General features: G+C 34.3%; 2 protein-coding genes across 4 annotated transcripts; one reads left to right on the forward strand and one right to left on the reverse strand.

Annotated features, from left to right (window-relative positions):
• Nucleotides 1-357: 357 nt before the first annotated feature.
• LOC130982913 (putative disease resistance protein RGA4) lies at nucleotides 358-4498 on the forward strand. The gene is made up of 3 exons (XM_057907048.1): nucleotides 358-3850; nucleotides 4023-4169; nucleotides 4409-4498. Exons 1-2 carry the CDS (start codon nucleotides 598-600, stop codon nucleotides 4142-4144), a joined length of 3375 nt encoding a protein of 1124 aa, XP_057763031.1. The 5' UTR covers nucleotides 358-597; the 3' UTR covers nucleotides 4145-4169; nucleotides 4409-4498.
• On the reverse strand, nucleotides 4264-8892 carry LOC130982916 (uncharacterized). Of its 3 annotated transcripts, none has more exons than XM_057907055.1 (6): nucleotides 8660-8892; nucleotides 7305-7405; nucleotides 7086-7159; nucleotides 6883-6986; nucleotides 5821-5886; nucleotides 4264-4719 (listed from the first exon to the last, which is right to left on the reverse strand). In XM_057907055.1, the coding sequence occupies exons 2-6, from the start codon at nucleotides 7364-7366 to the stop codon at nucleotides 4459-4461; spliced, it is 567 nt and encodes a 188-aa protein (XP_057763038.1). In that variant the 5' UTR covers nucleotides 7367-7405; nucleotides 8660-8892; the 3' UTR covers nucleotides 4264-4458. The 3 variants fall into 3 exon arrangements, with proteins under 3 accessions (XP_057763038.1, XP_057763037.1, XP_057763039.1); XM_057907054.1 differs by having other exon boundaries at nucleotides 8652-8889; XM_057907056.1 differs by lacking the exon at nucleotides 8660-8892 and adding an exon at nucleotides 7908-7949.
• Nucleotides 8893-19548: the final 10656 nt, after the last annotated feature.

Genomic DNA, 19548 nt, shown 5'->3' on the forward strand with positions numbered 1-19548 from the left:
ATATATATATATATATATATATAAAAGAGTAAATACTTAACCTGGTCGCTGGCCATCTTTTTTCTTAAATTGCTGCACGATCATGAATTTGTTCATCCACCCCGTAACTCTCTCTCTTCGGAATACGTTGAAATTAAGGAGATTGGAGAGGTAGTTTGTCTAATTTGTGTTTATAATATGAATTATGAAGAGTTAATTTTGCATGTTAACGAAAAATCTGAGTAGTTGAAATTAGTTATAATTAACGTGTTTTAATGTTTCCATAGATATTTATTGTAACCTTAAAAGTAAGGTTTTATTTAATTCTTTGTTAAAAAAACGGTTACATGTTTTGTCTGGTAGAAATGTTCTAAATTTTGTTTGGTAAACGATAATGTAAAATATTCATAAATTGATAAAAAAAAATGACCACAGCACGAGTATTATTGGCTGAACCAACACTACCTAATGTATCATGCGGGCTCTGATGTCATGGCTTTGGTTCAACTTGCCACTTGAAAATAATATAATTCACACAATCATTAAGAATTAGCATATAACATATATAGCACAAAAACAAAGCAATACCGCTTGAGCATTCCTCCCCACACTACACTCATGGCTACTGCTTTACTTGGAATTGTCATTGGAAACTTGCAGACTTTTGTGCAGAATGAGCTTGCAACAATTTGGGGGGTTGAATCACATACCGTAAAGCTATGTAGTAACCTCAGTTCAATCCATGCAGTGCTCCAAGATGCTGAAGAGAAGCAAATTACAGAGCGTGCTGTGAAGCTTTGGCTGCAGAAGCTTTCAGATGCAGCATATGTGCTTGATGATATCTTAGATGAATGTTCAATAGAATCCAACCGTCTAGTGCTTAAGGCACATGTTATGTGCTTTGCCTGTTTTCATCCCAGGATCATTCTGTTTCGTCGTGACATTGGTAGGAGGATGAAAGAGATTACCAAAAGATTCCATGAGATTGATGAAGAGAGGAGGAAGTTTGAGTTGCGTGCAGGTGTTGCAGAGAGGCAACAAGAAGATGATCAATGGCGCCAGACGAGTTCTGTCCGAACTGAGCAGCACATGTATGGAAGAGATCAAGACAGAGATGAGATTTTGAAGTTTCTTTTAAGCCATTCTGGCAACAGTGACGAGCTCTCCGTCTATCCCATTGTTGGTATTGGAGGACTTGGAAAAACAACACTTGCTCAATGGATCTTCAACGATGATTGTGTAATCAAACACTTCGACCTCAGAATTTGGGTTTGCATTTCCAATGATTTTAACATAATGAGAATTTTGCAGTCCATTGTAGAATCCATCACCTTACAAAACCCCAACCTCTCTACTTTAGAATCAATGCAAAAGAAAGTTCAAGAGATGCTACTCCGCAAATGGTATTTACTTGTTCTAGATGATGTGTGGAATGAGGATCAAGAAGAATGGAAGAAGTTGAAATGCATGTTACAATGTGGAAGCGGAGTAAAAGGTTCTGTAATTTTGGTAACTACTCGAAATGAAAGTGTTGCATCCATCATGGGAACATGCTCTATTCATCGCCTCTTACCTTTGTCCGAGGATGACAACTGGTCATTGTTCAAACACCATGCATTTGGCAATAACGAAGAAAGTGCAGAGCTTGAAAAGATAGGAAAGGAGATTGTGAAAAAATGTGTAGGTTCCCCTCTTGCATCCAAAGTACTTGGAAGCCTTCTACGCAACAAAAGTGAGAAACAACAATGGCTTGATATAAAGGAAAGTAAGATTTGGAATATATCCGGAGGTGATGCGATCATGCGTGCTCTGAGAATAAGCTACTTTAATTTGAAGTTGTCGCTAAGACGGTGCTTTTCTTTTTGTGCCATTTACCCTGAAGACTTTCGAATCTTGAAAGAAGAGCTAATTCATCTCTGGATGGCGAATGGGCTTATTAAGTCAGAAGGAAATTTGGAGGTTGAGCATGTTGGCAACGATGTGTGGGATGAATTGTGTCAGAGATCATTTTTTGAAGAAGTGAAGGATGATTTATTTGGAAATGTTACATTCAAGATTCATGATTTATTCCATGAACTTGCTCAATCTATTGTAGGGGAAGAGTGTAAGGTTTCTAAGTCTGCAAACTTGAGTAATCTGTCAAGTAGACTCCACCATATAAGTTTGGTAGGCTTGGATGGAGAATCCAAATTCAACATGGGTGCCTTCAAGAAAGTTGAATCCCTAAGGACTTTTATTGAGTTTGATTCGTTTGTTTTGTTTAATTCACATGGCTTGCCACCATTCAATTCTCTCCGAGCATTAAGCATGAGCTCTATGCAACTCTCTGCACTCAAAAGCTTAACACACTTGAGGTACTTAAATATTTGCAATAGTTTGATCATAACATTGCCTAAGTGTATTTCTATGCTGCGAAAATTGCAAGTTCTAAAACTGTATTCTTGCTTTTATCTCCGTTCCTTACCTAAACACTTGACATGCCTACAAGATCTTAGACATCTCTCCATTCAAAGGTGTCCGTCATTAGTATCAATGCCCTCGAAAATCGGTATACTGAAATGTCTCAAGACATTGAGTACTTTCATTGTGGATTCAAAAGCTGGGTCTAGCATAGCCGAGTTACGCGATCTTAATCTTGGAGGCAAGCTACATATCAAAGGACTTGAGAATGTCCTCAGGGAAATTGATGCTAGAGCTGCTAATTTGATTAGTAAAAAGAACCTGAATTGTTTATACTTGTCCTGGGGCAATAATAATGCAGATTCAGAAAAGGTGCTTAATGGCCTCAAGCCTCATTCAAATCTCAAAAGTTTTGGGATGAAGGGTTATGGAGGAACACAATTGGCCCCTTGGTTGAGAAATACCTCACTTCTCTCGAGCTTAGTCAGTGTTACACTTCACCACTGCAAAAGTTGTGAGCAACTTCCTCCACTTGGTAAGTTACCTCATTTAACTTATCTTTCTATACGTGGAATGGAAGGTGTGGAACACATCGATGATGACTCGTATGAAGGCTTTGAGGAGAAGGCTTTCAAGTCCTTAAAGAAACTAATGCTACATGGGTTGCCAAACTTGATCTCGATGTTGAAAGTTGAAGGAGCAGAGATGCTGCCTAATCTTCTAGAAGTTAGTATTTCATCTGTTCCCAAATTTAAATTGCCATGCCTTCCATCTGTCAAGAATCTTGAAATTCAAGACATGGCTTCCTTCCCAGTAGAAATTGTGAATAATTTGGATCATGTTGAGACACTATGCGTTGACTACTTCCCTAATCTCAAGGCATTACCGGATGTATTGCGCAGCCTCACCTTGTTACAAACTTTAGAAATCGGATATTGCGATGAGCTTGAGACTTTCTCAGAAAATGTTCTGCAAGGTCTGAGCTCACTTCGAGCTTTGAGCATTTACCGCTGCAAGAAGTGGAAGTCTTTATCCGAAGGTGTGAGACACCTAACTTATCTCCAGTGCCTTGACATCTCATACTGTCCAGAGCTGGTGGCTGTACCAAGCAGCATGAATGTGCTAACTACCCTCCACCACGTTACAATCTTCGGTGGGGACCATAATCGAGTTCTTCCAGAAGGCTTGCAGGGTATCCCTTCCCTACAAACTTTGAGTCTATACAATGTAGATTCATTGCCAGAATGGTTAGGAGACATGACTTCTCTTCAAGAACTACGCATCAGTTACTGCCCTGAGTTGAAATCATTGCCAAGTAGATTTGGACAATTAACAAACTTGCACAAGTTATTAATTGAGAAAAGTCCAATGTTGGAGAAGCGATGCAAAAGGATAACAGGGGAAGATTGGCAACAGATAGCTCACATCTCAGAACTCGAATTGGTTTCAGGACACAAAAGGACATTTTGCGGTAAGTTGATCAATGTTTTCTTTGTAATTTTCCTTAGCTTTGGCTTAAAATGAGAAGAAAAATTTCGTGAACGAGTTCGATAAGTAAATTTACACTCTACTTTTAATTACTTCTTAATGTTTCCAAACTCCATACTATACACGTAACATTCTTTGGTTGGTCCTGCATACAGAGAAAATCAGGTTTAATTGGAATTCAAGGAAGATTTTATTTCATAATTTGATGAACGGTGATCAGTGCCTTTATTTGGATGATGAATTTGACATGATAGCTGATGATCCAAAATTCAATTAAGTTTGCCAAACAAGGAAATATTCTGGTTAGTATTGAGAAGCATGTCTGTCTATTTGTTTATTTTTTTACATTCTGGTATTTAAGTTTTTTATTGTTGGGGAAAAAAAGGAGAGAAATGGTTAAAAAGAAAAGGAACGACCTTAAGGATCCTCAAATAAAATTGAAAAGGATGACACAAAAATGCACAAAATTTTACATTCTCCACCATTTCAATTACAGCATAATGTGTATATCTTATGACAATGAACATGCCAATATGTGCAGGTCCTCAGAATTTAAATGAAACATGATGTCCTGCATCCTCTGAAAATGTCTTAATAAACCCACATGCTTCCAAAGGCTTCTTCAAGTGCCCTCTTCCTGCTTATTTCCATACTCCATCCTGCAGCCCTTGCACCTCTTTCGGCTCGTAGCCGCATTGTTTCTTCATCATCTGCATATCCCAACATGTCACCACCACCAAGAGGTAAAGGTTGTGGAGCCATGCCAGTGGGTCTTGGCTGTCCTGCAAATGTAGGTGCATACTGTCCCTGAGGAGCTGCACCAAACCCTGCTTGCGAATTTTGGTTTGCAGCCTATTTCCAAGAGAGCAGAGAAGAGAAACTTACTCAAATGCATATATTGCAGCATGAACATCTTCAAGGATCAAAGATTTAAACACACTTGGAAGTCAGAATTCTTTAATAAGTCTCCCATTAAAAATCTTACAATTAGTATCCCAAAAATATTACTCCCTCCTTTTCACAATATGGGTCACTTTGGTTCCTTGTCACATTACTTAACAATAAATTCAAGAATTAATTACAAAGCTATTGATCAAAAGCCCCTTATCATACAACTAATTTATAGTGTAAATCTTTTGCTGTTTGTGTGCTTAACAGTGTAGAGGGTAAACATGAAATAATTAATAAATATTATATTAAAAAGTGAGAATAACAGATATATTGAACCAAAGAATTTTCTCTGAATTGATGGATATTGAACTGGAGGAAATACCAAATTGCATGTAAAAGAGGTCACTTTGATTTTATACATTTGATGGGAGATGGGGTGGACAAAAGTAACACTGCAGGACCTACTGGAACTGAAACAATGAGACCATATGTGGATCGTAATTTTTAGAGAAGTATATACATAATGAAATCTTCACAACCTTAGTCTGAGCACTATTCTCTGTCATCCCATTAATGCAAAATCTTATGCACTTCACTTCCACTTCCACTCTCCAAATGCTAGAGCTTGTTAAGAAATGATTATTTATTTTATTTTCACTTCATATTTCTCGACAATTGTTAAGACATAACAACAAATCAAGTGTTTCCTCACTTGACGGATTTGCTATTGGCATTTCTCAACAACCATATTCATTTCGGTTTTTTTATTAAAAAGAAAAGAAAAGAAAACTGATGGGGATTTCTTTATTTGTTTGGGATTACAATGATTATTTTAGTGTTTGTCAAATATCAAAAAGCCACCCAATTCTAACACAAGGGGAAATGGTTGTTTTCAATGATAATTTATATGTTTGTAAATGCAAAAAGCAGAAAGTAACTTAATAAAAATGAATATAAACTTAGTTTAAAATAATAAAACAAATTGATTTAAGTTCAACAAATCATGCCAAAAGATTAACAGTTAATAACGAAAATAAAATAGATCAGCAATATAATGCTCACCGCATCATTGTCTGTTTGTACAGGTTGGCCCTTGCTTGCTGCCAGAGCTGCAGCCAATTCTTCAGCCTGTTCAGTAATTCAATTCCTATCAACACAACGATACATTACAAAAGTTTGAAGCCCACCTAAGAAATGGTGTGTCTGCATGCGTTCGCCCCATTTTAAAAATGTCAATTTGAAGCTCAGATACAAGCTAGACACTGCTCAAAACATGGCATACACGGCTCAGACACATAGAGAACACAGCTCCAATACATACAACATATGGCCTATTTGTTTTTCCTGCTTTTTTTCCAGGTGAGATGTTTAATTTTTTGCAAACCAATCTTCTTTTATCAACCTTACCTTTTGGATAGGCCAAAATACATACATATAAAGACCAAAAAGAGAAGGAGAAATAATGATGTGGGATATTGTACAACATGAGTTTTCACCGATTGATGAAATTCTAGAAGTTTCTAGTCATGCCCTTGATGAACCACAGATTGAAATTGTGAACTTTGTCAATAAAGGAAATAACGTTAATACTTACGGCTCCATTTGGTTTCTGTCTCAAAATTTGAGACAAAGGCACAAACACATAGCTATACATAGAGTCATAGACACAATAGTTCAGTCTCATATTAAGTTTGTTTGATTGTGAAGACACTAATCAAGAGACATAAATACATTTTTCATAAAATACCAATTTTCCCCTATTTCCTCTCCTTTCTTCTCCCTTCATCTTCAAGAGAAAAATCATTAACCTCCTTTCTCCTTTCTTCTTCAACAGAAAACAGCAACTAAAAATTAAAAAATCCAACCTCAACACATTATTAACTGCACTAAGTCATTAATCAATTATATCACACATCCATACTTCTAAAATAAATTAAAAATAAATAAAGAAAAAGAAAAGAAAAAGGAAAAGGAAAGAGAAGATCAAGAATGGGCCAGAGGCATTGGAGGGAGAAGAGCCAACAGCGGTAAGAAGGGAGGGGAGGGGAGAGGAAGAAGAAGCAGAAGACAGAAGACGACGCCAAAGACAAAGACGAACGAAGAGGCATTACAACTCAGAAATACCTTTCGGGCCCGATTAATCATTATTTGCTCTGTATTTTCTTCCTGATACTTAGCAATTCTTGCTTCAATAGCAGCAACATCTATTCCTTCAATCAAATTGAATGCTGCAAATGGTGGATATGGGATAGAAATCTTCTCAATAAAGCAAAAAGGAAAAATGTTTAATCTGTGAAACACTTGTAAACAAGACACTTGAAACTTACTCATGTCCTCTACTTCCTCCAAATAATCATTGTATTCTCTCAAAGAAGGAAAATCATCTTCACGTTTATTAAATCTATGAATACACAGTAAAGTAAACATTATTGAACAAATTTGGTATAACATGGATATATTTATGCAAAAATACGTTTGAACCTAATGTTTCCCACATGACATATTAATCTAGCAATTAAGTTACAATAGGATTGAGGAAAAATTACATGTTAGCAATCCTCCTCCTTATGGCTATTTCCTTATTGTGGGGATTGTTGGAGATCACCATTCCGCTGTAGTCAACTTCCTATTCCCCTCCCTTCCTCAACTGAAATTTTAAGCATTAAGAAAGAATGTGATTTACAAGTATGGATGAGAAATATCAAATACCTTTTCTGCTTATGAGAATCATGAAGTAAAATGAATGCCAAAATGCTATATGCAAGAATAATCAAATAAACAACAATTTGAATACAGGTCATGTACAACAATTTCGGACTTCCACAATTCAAACAACAATTTTGGATTTCCACAATTGAAGAAGGAAGACAAAACTAAAGCAACAATCAAATTGAAACAACAAAATCCAAAACATCTGCCCTTTTTCCCATGTCTTCTATAATCATACAGTAAACAGTATCAGAAGCATTCAGAAATGTGAAAATGAATGTGAAAATGATTTGGGTTTCATTCATAAGGATAGTAGGTTTTCTTGTGCAACACTTGGCATACAGATCTCATGATAACCAACAAGAACTAAACCATATATTGAAGATGAAATATATGCATAATACAACTATTAAGATGCAACGAGTATAATTGAGTTTAACCTAATGAATAGACAATAGAAATAGATAAGAGTTAGATAACGAATACAAAAAGAATAGTATAAATAGATATAAGTACGGATGTAATGAGTATAATTGGGCTCGGCTCAATTATTAGAGAGAGAGAATTAGATAATCGATATTACTAAAAAAAAGTATAAATAGGAAATAAGTATTGTCATACTAAATTAGTGAACATGTGAATTGTGAAATGTAAAATGTCTTGGGACATCTCTCCTTCTCCTGAAATTCTCTTTTAACTAATGAAATCTTTTCTTTTCTAATTATAATAAACCTATTACAGTGGTGCTTTCATTGAGCACTCTATCCAATTTCTAGAGTGGTTTGGCAAGCTCAAATATCATCTAAACTAAAATGTTACCGAATATTATGACAATTTCATGGCTTCATGCAAATTCTGTTCATATGCATCTCTTCAAAAAAAAAAATATTTTGTTCATATGCATGATCATGAAATTTTAGTTGCTTGCTTTATAAATGGATTGCAAATTCACATTCATAGAGAAATGTCTTTCGAAAATACAGAAACTATTTTCCGAGCCCTGGCAAAGTTCTATTAAGGAAAAATTGCAGATCAAGATTCAGATGCAAACATCACAGATCAACATTTGAAGTCAAAAAGACCAGATCACAGTTCGATAGCAAATCCAGATTCGGAGATAAAATTTGTTGTTGCAAACATGGAATCATCAATAGCAACAACTGAAATTCAAGAATCACTCTCACCAACATACGAGAAGCAAGAAGACGAAGATGACTTAGATGAGCCGAACAACGGCTATGGCGATGCAACGAGTGACCTCTAATATCGAAGCAAAGGCGAAGGGTTTGAACTGGCGAGGGTGAATGTTGTGCAGAGACAACCACCAAAGCCACCGAACTTGAACTCGCACGCAGTGGTCTTTGACGGAGATGCGAGAGAAGATGTGGCAGAAGCGAAGCCGCGCAAGACGGATAGCCTGGCGGCAGCAAGTGATAGTTGGTTCTTGGCGGTTTGTTTGGCCTGAGGAGAAGCTGCTCACAGTTTCATTTTGGACGATCGGAGACGAGCGGCGCAATGCGATTTGTGGCGGCGGATCAAAAGCTCCTCAGTCATCGGACTTGCCTTCTCATTTTCACACACCGACGTCGGCGCAAAACAAGCCGCAGGAGTGCTTCCTTTATTTTATTTTTTTGGACAAACCGCAGGAGTGAGGAAGAGCCGCTCTTTCCTGTTCCAGAGTTGGGCCTTGGATGAGCATAGACCATGCCATCGTTGAACCTTCTTTTGTAAACAAGCCTATATCCAATCTGGTATGAAAAAATGTGCCTGTCGTAAATTTTATCTATCAAGCCCAATGGAATTCAGGTATTAGAAGGCCACATTAATAACCAAAACGTTTTTTTTTTTAAAAAAAACCTCATTAATAACCAAAACAAAAGGAAGGCAACATTTACATTGGGTTAATACAATGTCCCCCAAAAAAAAGAAATATGAGGTTAATACAATATATATATTTTTAATATATACCCAAAAATATAAAAGAAAATATATTTAATACAATATATTCAAGTTTTGTTTATACAGTAACTAAAATTTATTTTGCTTAAAAAAATAAATTTAATTTGTTTCTTTTCACAACTTTGAGGATAAAATTGGAGTTAAATTTCATTTTAGCCCTTGAGATTGACGAGTTGCACTAATTTGGTCCCTGACTTTTTAATTGCCACAATTTGGTCTTCTAAATTAAAAAAGTGCACCAATGTAATCTTTCGTGTATCTTCCGTCGCTAAAACGCAACACCGTTAGTGGCGTAGTTCAAGTTTTGTCACGCTAGACATATTAAAACGACGTGATATGCATTTTGGCGTTAAAAAATGCACTAAATAACGTCGTTTGAGGGTTTGAACAATACTAAAATGTTATATTCCTCCCTTTTAATATTGTTTAAACCCTGAAATGATATCACTTAGTGCTCTTTTAGCGACAAAACATGTACAATATTGTTTTAATATGTCTAACATGGCAAGATTTGAGCTATCTCACTAGTGGTGCTGATGAATGACTATATTAGTGCACCTTTTTAAATCTAGAGGACCAAATTGTAACAATTAAAAAATCAGGAACCAAATCAATACAACTCGTCAATCTCAGAAATCAAAGTGGGGTTTAACTCGATAAATAGTTGTCTTGAAAGAGAATATAATGTTATGATTATAATTAAGTTCGAAAAAAATTATAATACTAAAAATAGTAGAAATAGAAATAAATATTGATGTAATGAATATAATTGGAACAAACTCAATTATCGGAAATACAATATGATAACGGTTATTACTAAAAGTAGCATATAAAAATATTATAATACTAAATTAGTATTTTTCTATTCCTAATTTTTAATTATAATAAATTTATTACATAAAAATAAAAAATTAATATTTCATTAACATGATATTTCAGTAATGTTAACTAAGTTGATCTAATATATTTATTTATTTATTTATTTATTTTTCATTACTTTCATTCACCTACTCACTCAAATTTTATGGTTCAATTTAGTTGGTCTTAATTCACAAAAAAAAAATTGTATCTATAATATTTCTCACATTTTAATTTATAATTTTTTTTATAGCACTTTGATGGACAAAACACATGATATCCAACAAGAATCTAACTTTATTAAAACTAGAATACTTATTTTTTCGACCAGGGTGATTTGAACTTGAACGTGAGATCCAGACACCTTTAGGTGAAAGATCCGACATCTTCTCCTATAGAAATGAAGTCGTCCGAATTTCTTGTGAGGAGATAGGGATGGTATCTACAAGAAACTTTAATACTTAAGTTAGCAGCAAGGATTTTAGGCAAGTTTTTTAGTAGATTGGAATTCGAATGGTATTTATAAATATAAAGGTGGAGTTAACAACTACCTTTTGAGTAGTTCCACATTTGGAGATGGATTAGTTACTCTTTTTTGGTAGAGATGTTGTTGAGATCTCCTTTCTAAATGAATGGGAGAGATGGTACAAAAACACAATTAGTGATTACGTAAAGAAATTTACTACTTTCGTACTTCAAATCTCTAACTTAACTTTTGATGATGAATTGTCTTTTTTATTGACAAGTTTCACTTTCAGAAAAAGCAAGAATTAGAAAATTTTAATTTTGATACATACACTATTATTTTTTTCAAAGACATTACTATTATTGCAATTATAAATAGGTTTTGATTACAGTACCTAAGTGCAAAACGAACATAAAAAAGGGGACTCCCAAAAATATCCATAATACAATTATCTAAAAGGGACTTCAGGTAAAAGGTAAAGTGAACACCATCTTTTCCCTTGTGCTTCATCTTCGACGACCATAAGCTCCATGTCTTTCAAATTCCTCAACAAAATTCAACGCTTGAGTTAAAACTTCCTCACATTCTTATCTTCTATCCTCAAAAACTAGTAAATTTCTTGCCAACCAAATTTTCTGTAAGAGGTAGCTAGCCTTTGCCATGTGATTCCTCATTTTTCCTATCTACTATAGGTATTCAATCATTTTTTCCACCATTACCATTGTTGAAGGCTCGAGTCTCTCAGTATCACACTCGCCATTGAGAAAAAACTCCAGATACTCTGTACTTCCGAACAAAACACCATGGCATGAAGATGGATTTATGGTGCCAACAAGCATCTTGGGCATATGTTGCTGACCTGTGCTATTCGGGTGTGGAGATTCGTCTTTACTGTCAGACCCTCATGCGCAAACTTCTAGATCAATGCTTAATTTTTTGTTGACTTTTCAAATCCCAAATGCTCTTCCATACCTTCTTTTCTCTAAATCTCTCATTTAGTTCTTCAATTGGTGGATGAACAAATTTGTAAGCTATTTCATAACCTGTGTTAACTGTGCAGTCACCTGAGTTATGGTTGTTTTATATTACTGAGTCTTCTCCCTGTTCAATTTTCATTTGACAGATTTGTGGTGCAATATTCATACTAAAGTTTTCTTGAATTAATTCGGTGTTTCAGTTGCCTAAAGAATCGATGAGTAGCTAGATATAAGTCAAATTCTTCTTACTGCATTCCTCTACATCTTATCTGAATGGCGGTAAATTCTCGAGCTATGGATTATCTTTGATTTTTACCATGCTTTCCCTTGTGATCTTCCATTTTGCTCCCTCTTCCAGGACCTTCCTCCCTTCCAGCAAGCTTTGCCAGGCCCAAGACAGTCTCATACTAGGTTTAGCTTGTAGAAAAGAGGTTAGTCTAAAATAGTAAAATACCTATTTTTAAATATCTTGTAAAACAGAGTGTTAGGTATAGTTAATAATCACCATCCCTTTTTTGCTAACATTGCTAAGTTGAAAGCCTTAAAATCTTTGAAACCCATTCCTCCATGTTCCTTTGTTCTGCTCATAGTATCCCAACTAATCCACTGTAGCTTTTGCTCACTATATCTCTATTCTCACCAAAACTGCATCATCATTCTGTGTAGGTCATCTAGCATCGTTTCAGGCAATCTAAAGCAGTTTAACGTATATATAAATATTGTTGTTCCTACTACTTTGATCAATGTTTCTCTACCATTTGTTGACAATAATGAGCATTTTCAACCCTATAGTTTCTTAGAAACTTTATCTTTCAAAAAAGCAAAGGTCTGAGTTTTGAATCTATTGATATTTGATAGTGGAAGGGAGTCCTAAGTATCTGTCACGTGCTCCTATATTAGGAATTCTTAGTAATGCAGCCAACTCTTCTTTAATAGTCTGAGGGGTGTTTCTACTTAAAAAGACAGCCGAATTACTCAAGTTAACTATTTGTGCGCTTATAGAGCTATATTGTTGCAGGATATTGAGCAGATTACCACAGTTCTGGGAATTTGCCTTACAAAATAATAGAGAGTCGTCAGCAAATAAGAGATGATTAATAAATGACACCTATTGTTCAGCCGAAACTCCTAAAATAGGTTATTCTATTCTCCTTTGTGGAACAAAAAAGGTAGACCTTCCGCACATATAAGAAAAAAATAAGGGAAAAGTGGATCTTCTTGATGGAACCCTCTACTAGCTTTGAAAAAGCCCGTAAGAACATTATCCACAATAACAAAATAAGAAACTATAGTGGCACACTCCATAACTCACTCTATCCACCTCTGACAAAATCCAAGCTTCTCCATCATAAACCATACAAACCTCCATTCCACCTTGTCATAGGCCTTATTCATGTCTAGTTTCAAGGCCATATCTGTTCCTCCATAAGTTTTAGTCTTCAGAAAATGTATGCATTTATAGGCCACCAATATATTATCACTAATTAGCCTTCTCTGGATAAAAGTGCTTTGGTTATCACTTAGTATTCTGTTCATGAGGGGTTATAACCTGTGCATTAGGATTTTTGATATCACCTTGTAAAATATTGTGCTAAGACTAATAGGTCGAATTTGATTCATAACTCTGCATTCGAAAATTTTGGGATTAGGCATATCTCCGTTTGGTTAAAGCTCTTCAGAATGCGTCCACCTCCAAAAAAACTCTTAACAGCCCAATAGACATCTTCCTTAATGACTCCCTAATAAAACTAAAAAATTTTTGCTGTAAATCTGTTGTCCCCAAGTTTAGCTCCTGGGTTAGTGGAAAAACAATTTTTTTAATTTCCTTTTCTCCATCAGTTTTGTAAAGTTTCGGTTAAGATCAGAAGATACTTTCCTTCTAATGTCCTCTAGCATCAATGCTGGGTCTTGAGGGTTGCTGGTAGTAAATAAGTCTTCAAAAAATTTTTGTGCCCGACCACCGATTTTCTCTGGTGTTGTACACCAATTCCCATTCTCATCTTCAAACTTTCAAATCTTATTCCTCCTATTCATGGCTTAATTCTTTGAATGAAAAAATCTTGTATTTTGATCTCTTCATTTTGGCCAATTTATTTTTTATTTTTCTTTTCAGAATCTTTCTTCCATCATGCTAGCATTGCTGAGTTCTTCTTCCAGCTGTATAATTTCAATTTTATCTATCTCTGTTGATTTTCCTTTAAGCTCTGCTAGTTTATCTTCAAATCTTGCCATATGTCTCCTTGAGTTTTCAGCCCTTGACTGCCACTTCACTATTTCAAATATGCAAATTTTTAACTTTTGAAATAGTTGAAACATAGATGAGCCATTGATGCTGATCTTCCACACTTCTGGAACAATGTTATCCACTTTCTCTTTCCTACATCACCTCTCTTGAAATCTGAATCGCCTTTTTGTTTTTGAGTTGCTGAATTAGTTTTCAGAAGAATTGGTCTATGATCTGAGCCGATATCTTTCAAATGTTTTTTGGTAGCCAAAGGATACTCCTTCCGTAATTCTAGAGAAAGAAAGGCTCTATCAATTCTCTCTCTAATTACTCTCTCCCCACAACTCCTATTCCACTAAGTGAACTTCTCTCCAACGTAACCCATATCCACCAGCCTTATTCGATTAATAAAATCATGGAAATTCTGCATCAATTTGACTGACTTATCTCTACTTCCCTCCTTCTCATGTCTTACCATAATTGCATTAAAATCTCCTACAACCAAATATCGATCACCCATATGTCCAATCTCCTCTAGTAAGTCTATGTATTGCGTCATATGAGTATTATCATCATTGTATAGGTGTACTCCCAACATTTCTCAATTGATTGTAGTGTTTTGTCTCGCTTAAAAACACTACATCGAGAGAATGGTAACTCTTAATCCCTTTGATATTGTGAACTATCGGGGATTTTCTCCAAACTCTGGCAATTTTATGTGAGCATCTTCATGAATTTTGGGGTGCCTCTTATAAGATGACATCCAAAAGCCCTTCAGCATTGCTCTCCATTGACAATTGTTTTCCTTCTACATTTATCTCATCCCCCCTCTGCCTTGTGCTTCTTTTAGTTCTAATAATTTGATGGTCCCATTTGTCTCTGCCTTCCTTACTAGGTATTTTATTTTTTATTTTTTACTACTCCTTATAACTTCCTTCTTTTTATTACCGATATGAAAATTTTTTAGCTTTCTCAATTCCAACCTTCTTTCATCTCTCCCATTGTCTCTTACTTTTGGATTATTAATTGTAAGGTTTAATAAGTTTTGGTCATAATGGGTTGGGTTATTTGATGATAATAGGTGTGTGTTAGGAATGTGTTTGTCGGATATGAGTGTAATTGCATGTTGTTGGCTAGATGTAGGGTTTTGGGTTGATGTGGGCATGAATGTGTTAGGTTTATGTGGTGATGTATATTGTTGGCTGTTTATAGCTGTTATGGTTGGGATGCGTATGTATTTGTTTGGGGTGGTTGATTTTGTGTGTTGTGGGTTCAGGTCTATTCTATGATGGTAATTTGAAGTACAAGTTATTTCAGTAAATGAGAGTTGAGAGAAACTCTTTATTACGCTTACGGATGTGGGTTTCTGGTTGGTTTGTTGGAATCCCGCTTCTTTTTTCCGTTGGTTAGGAATTGGATTTTCTCTTTGATCATCTACTCTCCATTCTAACTGGTCTGCCTTTAGCTCCTTGCTCCACTTCTCCTCCACCTCTAGATTAATCGTTGAAACTTCCAAGTAAAAAAGAACAATTTCTGGTTTCATGCCCTATATGCCCACAAAAACTGCAGCAAACCCCTAACTTCTCATACTTCCACCCAGTCTCAAACATTGATTTATCAGGGCTGGCAATCTTAATTCTTTGTCTCAGTGTTTTAATCACGTCCAAATTAACCCTTACCTTCATTATCTTATCTTCTGTGCCTCTCATCGTAAAAGCATTAACTTCTAGTATTTCACCAGTCGTTGTCTTATTCTTCTTGCTGTTGTTTTTGTTTTACTAGATTCAGGCATTCTCCGCAATTGAATCCAAACTGGTATTTGGGAGTAGTCTTCATCTTCTATCTTCATAGGAGGGTTCTACTGCTTAAGATGTATCATATTTGCTTAAACAGTCAAGGTGGTCCTCTTTCTACTCTGATCACATCTATTTCCTTTCATGCATCTTCACCCTTAGTCCCCCTGGGTGGTTTCATATAACGCTAAATGCTCTTTTCATGGTGCCTTCACTGAAATCCCTATCTGCTATTAATCGTCCTATAAGATTTTTAGTGCAAGCTTCAATCCTTTCCTTTATATCTTTCTCTTCAAGAACCACAATCTCTTCCTCTTATTCTCTAAAAAAATTCAAATTTTGTGTAGCACGAATATTACTAGTAGTCATGTATGATTTTTGGGATTGCAAAGGTCAAGACCAAGTTTCACAATATGTTAAGAGATGAAAAATTAAGATTTTACACTAAACCCTAACAGAGCACAACTCACCCTAATAGGCACATATTCTTAAGAGAATGTTACATATACTATTAGTTTAAAATTTTTTTACATGTATATTAAATTATATATTATTATTTAAAAAAATAACTATTTTTTCACTCTATATGTTTAACAATTCAAAGAACATGGATAATATATTATTGAATGACTTTATAAAATATTTTATATTATTCATACCTAAAAAAATTAAAATCTAATTATAATAATATGCATAATTAGCTAATGCATAAAAGGCATGCCAGAAAGTCATGGTTATGAAAATTGGACCGAATTAGTCGGTCGGACTGGTTTGACCGAAAATTAGAGACAATTACGATTCAGTTTAGTAAACAAAACCGTTAAATGAAAAATCGCTCGGCCAGTTAAACTACACCGATACCCGGCTGATTTTTTAAAAACAATATCGTTTTGTTATTTTTTTTAAATTCAAATATAGGTTTGGTCGAACTCTTCTCCCTTATCATTCTCATTTTCTCAAAACTGAAGAACATCTCCCTCAAAAGAAACGCCGACCTCATCTACCGCCACTATCGCCGTGGTTTTTCTCACTGTCGCCACCCATCACCGTACTCAAGATCTTCGTCTGTTCGTCGTGCTCCAACCCCTCTCCTCATTCGCCAGTATCCAGCTTTTTCATAGTGCTCGTCAAGTCGTTGTGCTCCAACTCCGTATACTGCTTAGTTGCGCTTTGCCCGCCGTCCCTCGTCGTTTATCGAGTTATCCGTCATGCTTGTCCTTCGAAGCCTCAAACCCCTCATCGTTCATCTCATCATTCTCAAAGCCTCCAACCCCTCCCTAAATTCGCCAATCATCAGCGTCCACGGGCCATATTCTACCGCTCTTCACCCGTGGTCCGTCGCTGTGGTCATCGCTAGGTCGCCGTCGTCGTGGTCATCGCTAGGTCGCCGTCATCTGTTGCACTCAATTGCTCTTCCTCAAACTCTGCTCACTGCCTCACTTAGCAAAGGTAATAGTTGCTCTGCTCAATGCTCAAATTCATTCTTGGTTGATTAGCTTTGCTTTGTCACTGTTTAATGATGAATCTGTTTGTTACTGCTCAAACTCCATTATGTATCACTCAATTAAATGGTCATTTATAATCTATTGTATTTCTAAAGATTTGCTATTGCTACTGTAAAATTCAGTAGTGCACTTTATGTTATTGGTGGATATAGTGAAGTTGATTATTTGAATTAAAAATTTGGATTTACTTTTGCTTCTTTCATCATATCAAAAATAGATATTATGTTTTTTAAGTATTAATAGAATGATCCTTTTTAATAATTTTAAGTTTACTGAAAGATTTGACCCTAGAAAATATTCGTGGACCAAAATACTAGACATGAATACAAGGCGAGACTACCACTCAATAGTTGTGTTGAATGAGAAATTGTGAGTCAACTTTTTTATTACCTTCAATTTTAATTTTGTTGTTCTGTCAAAGACTAGCACTATTTTATTTTCTAGGAATAACCTATATTATTATTTTACATTGTTATGAACTTATCTATTCATCTTGTAGAAGCATGCATTTGGTGACTGATTTTGTTGTTATTAAAAAATCTATACATGTAATTGAAAGAATTAAGGTTGAAAAGTGTAACAATAAAAGAAGAAGGACCTGGTCAAAGTTCAATTAATCAAGAAAATCAAGATTAATTAAATTTGTTAGTTCTCAATAGGTGTTAAATTTCTGATTTTAGAAATTAATGTTTGCTAATCTTGGTCAGTGTATATAAAAGGTGTGAGTGTAAAATGTTAGAATATATATAAAAATTTATTTTTACCTTGTATGATTTTACTATTTACTATTGAATAATTATAGTTTATTCTCTTTTTCTATTTTTTTTTCTGCTACTAGCCTACTACTTCTTTTTTCTGTAATTTTTACTGGAATGTGTAACCATTTTAATTTTTCTTCAGAAAGAATATTATAAAAATTGTATATTTATCTACTAATACTAATTTTAATTGTAATTTATTGGCATTTGTTTTATATATTGTGTTAATTGAATGTATCTATATATAATAATTAGCATTTGTTATAAACTTATTTATTAATTAGTTGTTTATTTATATTTTATTTATTATTTTATTATAAAATAATTATTTTAATTAAATTATGAGTAAATTAATTAAATTAATAATTAAAATGGTTAAATAATTGATCTGATTTTCAAGATTTTGCAAAAACCTCATCATTTTCAAGATTGTCTTTTGGTATTTGATTAAGGATGTCATCAGCTACCTAATGAGGTTTTGGCTTATTCCAAGATTCTTCACTCTTGGACGCCAAATCGATATATGCGTAGGTATATATTACCTATTTGTATACGAATTTAATTTTCATATATTAACAGTATAAAATATTTTATATAATTATATAATTATAATAATTTTTTAATAATAATTTATATAAGTAATATAAAAATAATTATTTTTATTAATATAAAATAATATAATTAGATATATATAAAAAATTTTAAATTAACAATATAATAAAATTAAATTCTTTATATATTACTATTGTTGTTAGATATCCGACAGAGAAACCTGCAACTATGTTTAATTTCATTATCTTGAATCTTTGGAGGTAATTGTATTTGGTATACATCTATATACACTGCACGTGGACAAATCCCAAGGGTGACAACTATCGGTTCATGTTTCTTAGCTGAGTACATAAGAATAATTAATTAATTATTCGTGTTATATTCAAATTATTCTTCTCACAACATGATTTAACAAACAAAACAAAATAAAATTTGCACATTCATTTTGTTTCATTTATTGATCACACTATTTTTATTATTAAATGAAATACGAATACATTTTATTTTATAATTAAAAAGTTTAATTTTAATGCATAAAATTAATCATTTTTAGTTTTTTACTAATATGATAAGATAAAAGTAACCATCTGTATAAAATCTTTTCATATATAAAAATAAATTTTTTTAAAAAATTATTAGTTTAATACACGAAATTAGATAAATCTCATCAATTCAAAAAAATATACTTAGATTACCCCTATTAGGGGTGTTCGCGGTGCGGTTTGGTTCGGTTTTTGAGAGAAAAGTCATCCGATCCGATCGTTTAATTAAAGTGCGGTTCGGTTTGGTTCGGTTTTTTTCTCGAAGCTATCCGAACCAAACCAAACCAATTAAATTCGGTTTGGTTTGGTTCGGTTTGTTCGGTTTTTTCAATCAATTAAAAAAAATACTACCATAACACCACCTTCTGCTCAAAGAAGATATTATATTGGAAATTACACTTGACATCTAGTAAGAATAATTGAAGATCAAAGTGTGACTTGTTCCAA

This window comes from Arachis stenosperma, chromosome 5 (genome assembly GCF_014773155.1).
Source record: "Arachis stenosperma cultivar V10309 chromosome 5, arast.V10309.gnm1.PFL2, whole genome shotgun sequence".
Taxonomy (NCBI): domain Eukaryota; kingdom Viridiplantae; phylum Streptophyta; class Magnoliopsida; order Fabales; family Fabaceae; genus Arachis; species Arachis stenosperma.

Excerpts from the sequence above, each read along its gene's own strand:
- LOC130982913 (XM_057907048.1), top strand. The coding sequence starts at position 598 with ATGGCTACTGCTTTACTTGGAATTGTCATTGGAAACTTGCAGACTTTT. Across the intron at positions 3,851-4,022 it reads ACACAAAAGGACATTTTGCG|AGAAAATCAGGTTTAATTGG; the intron begins GTAAGTTGATCA and ends TCCTGCATACAG.
- LOC130982916 (XM_057907055.1), bottom strand. The coding sequence starts at position 7,366 with ATGGTGATCTCCAACAATCCCCACAATAAGGAAATAGCCATAAGGAGG. Across the intron at positions 7,160-7,304 it reads AGGAGGAGGATTGCTAACAT|ATTTAATAAACGTGAAGATG; the intron begins GTAATTTTTCCT and ends GTGTATTCATAG. Across the intron at positions 6,987-7,085 it reads GGAGGAAGTAGAGGACATGA|CATTCAATTTGATTGAAGGA; the intron begins GTAAGTTTCAAG and ends CACCATTTGCAG.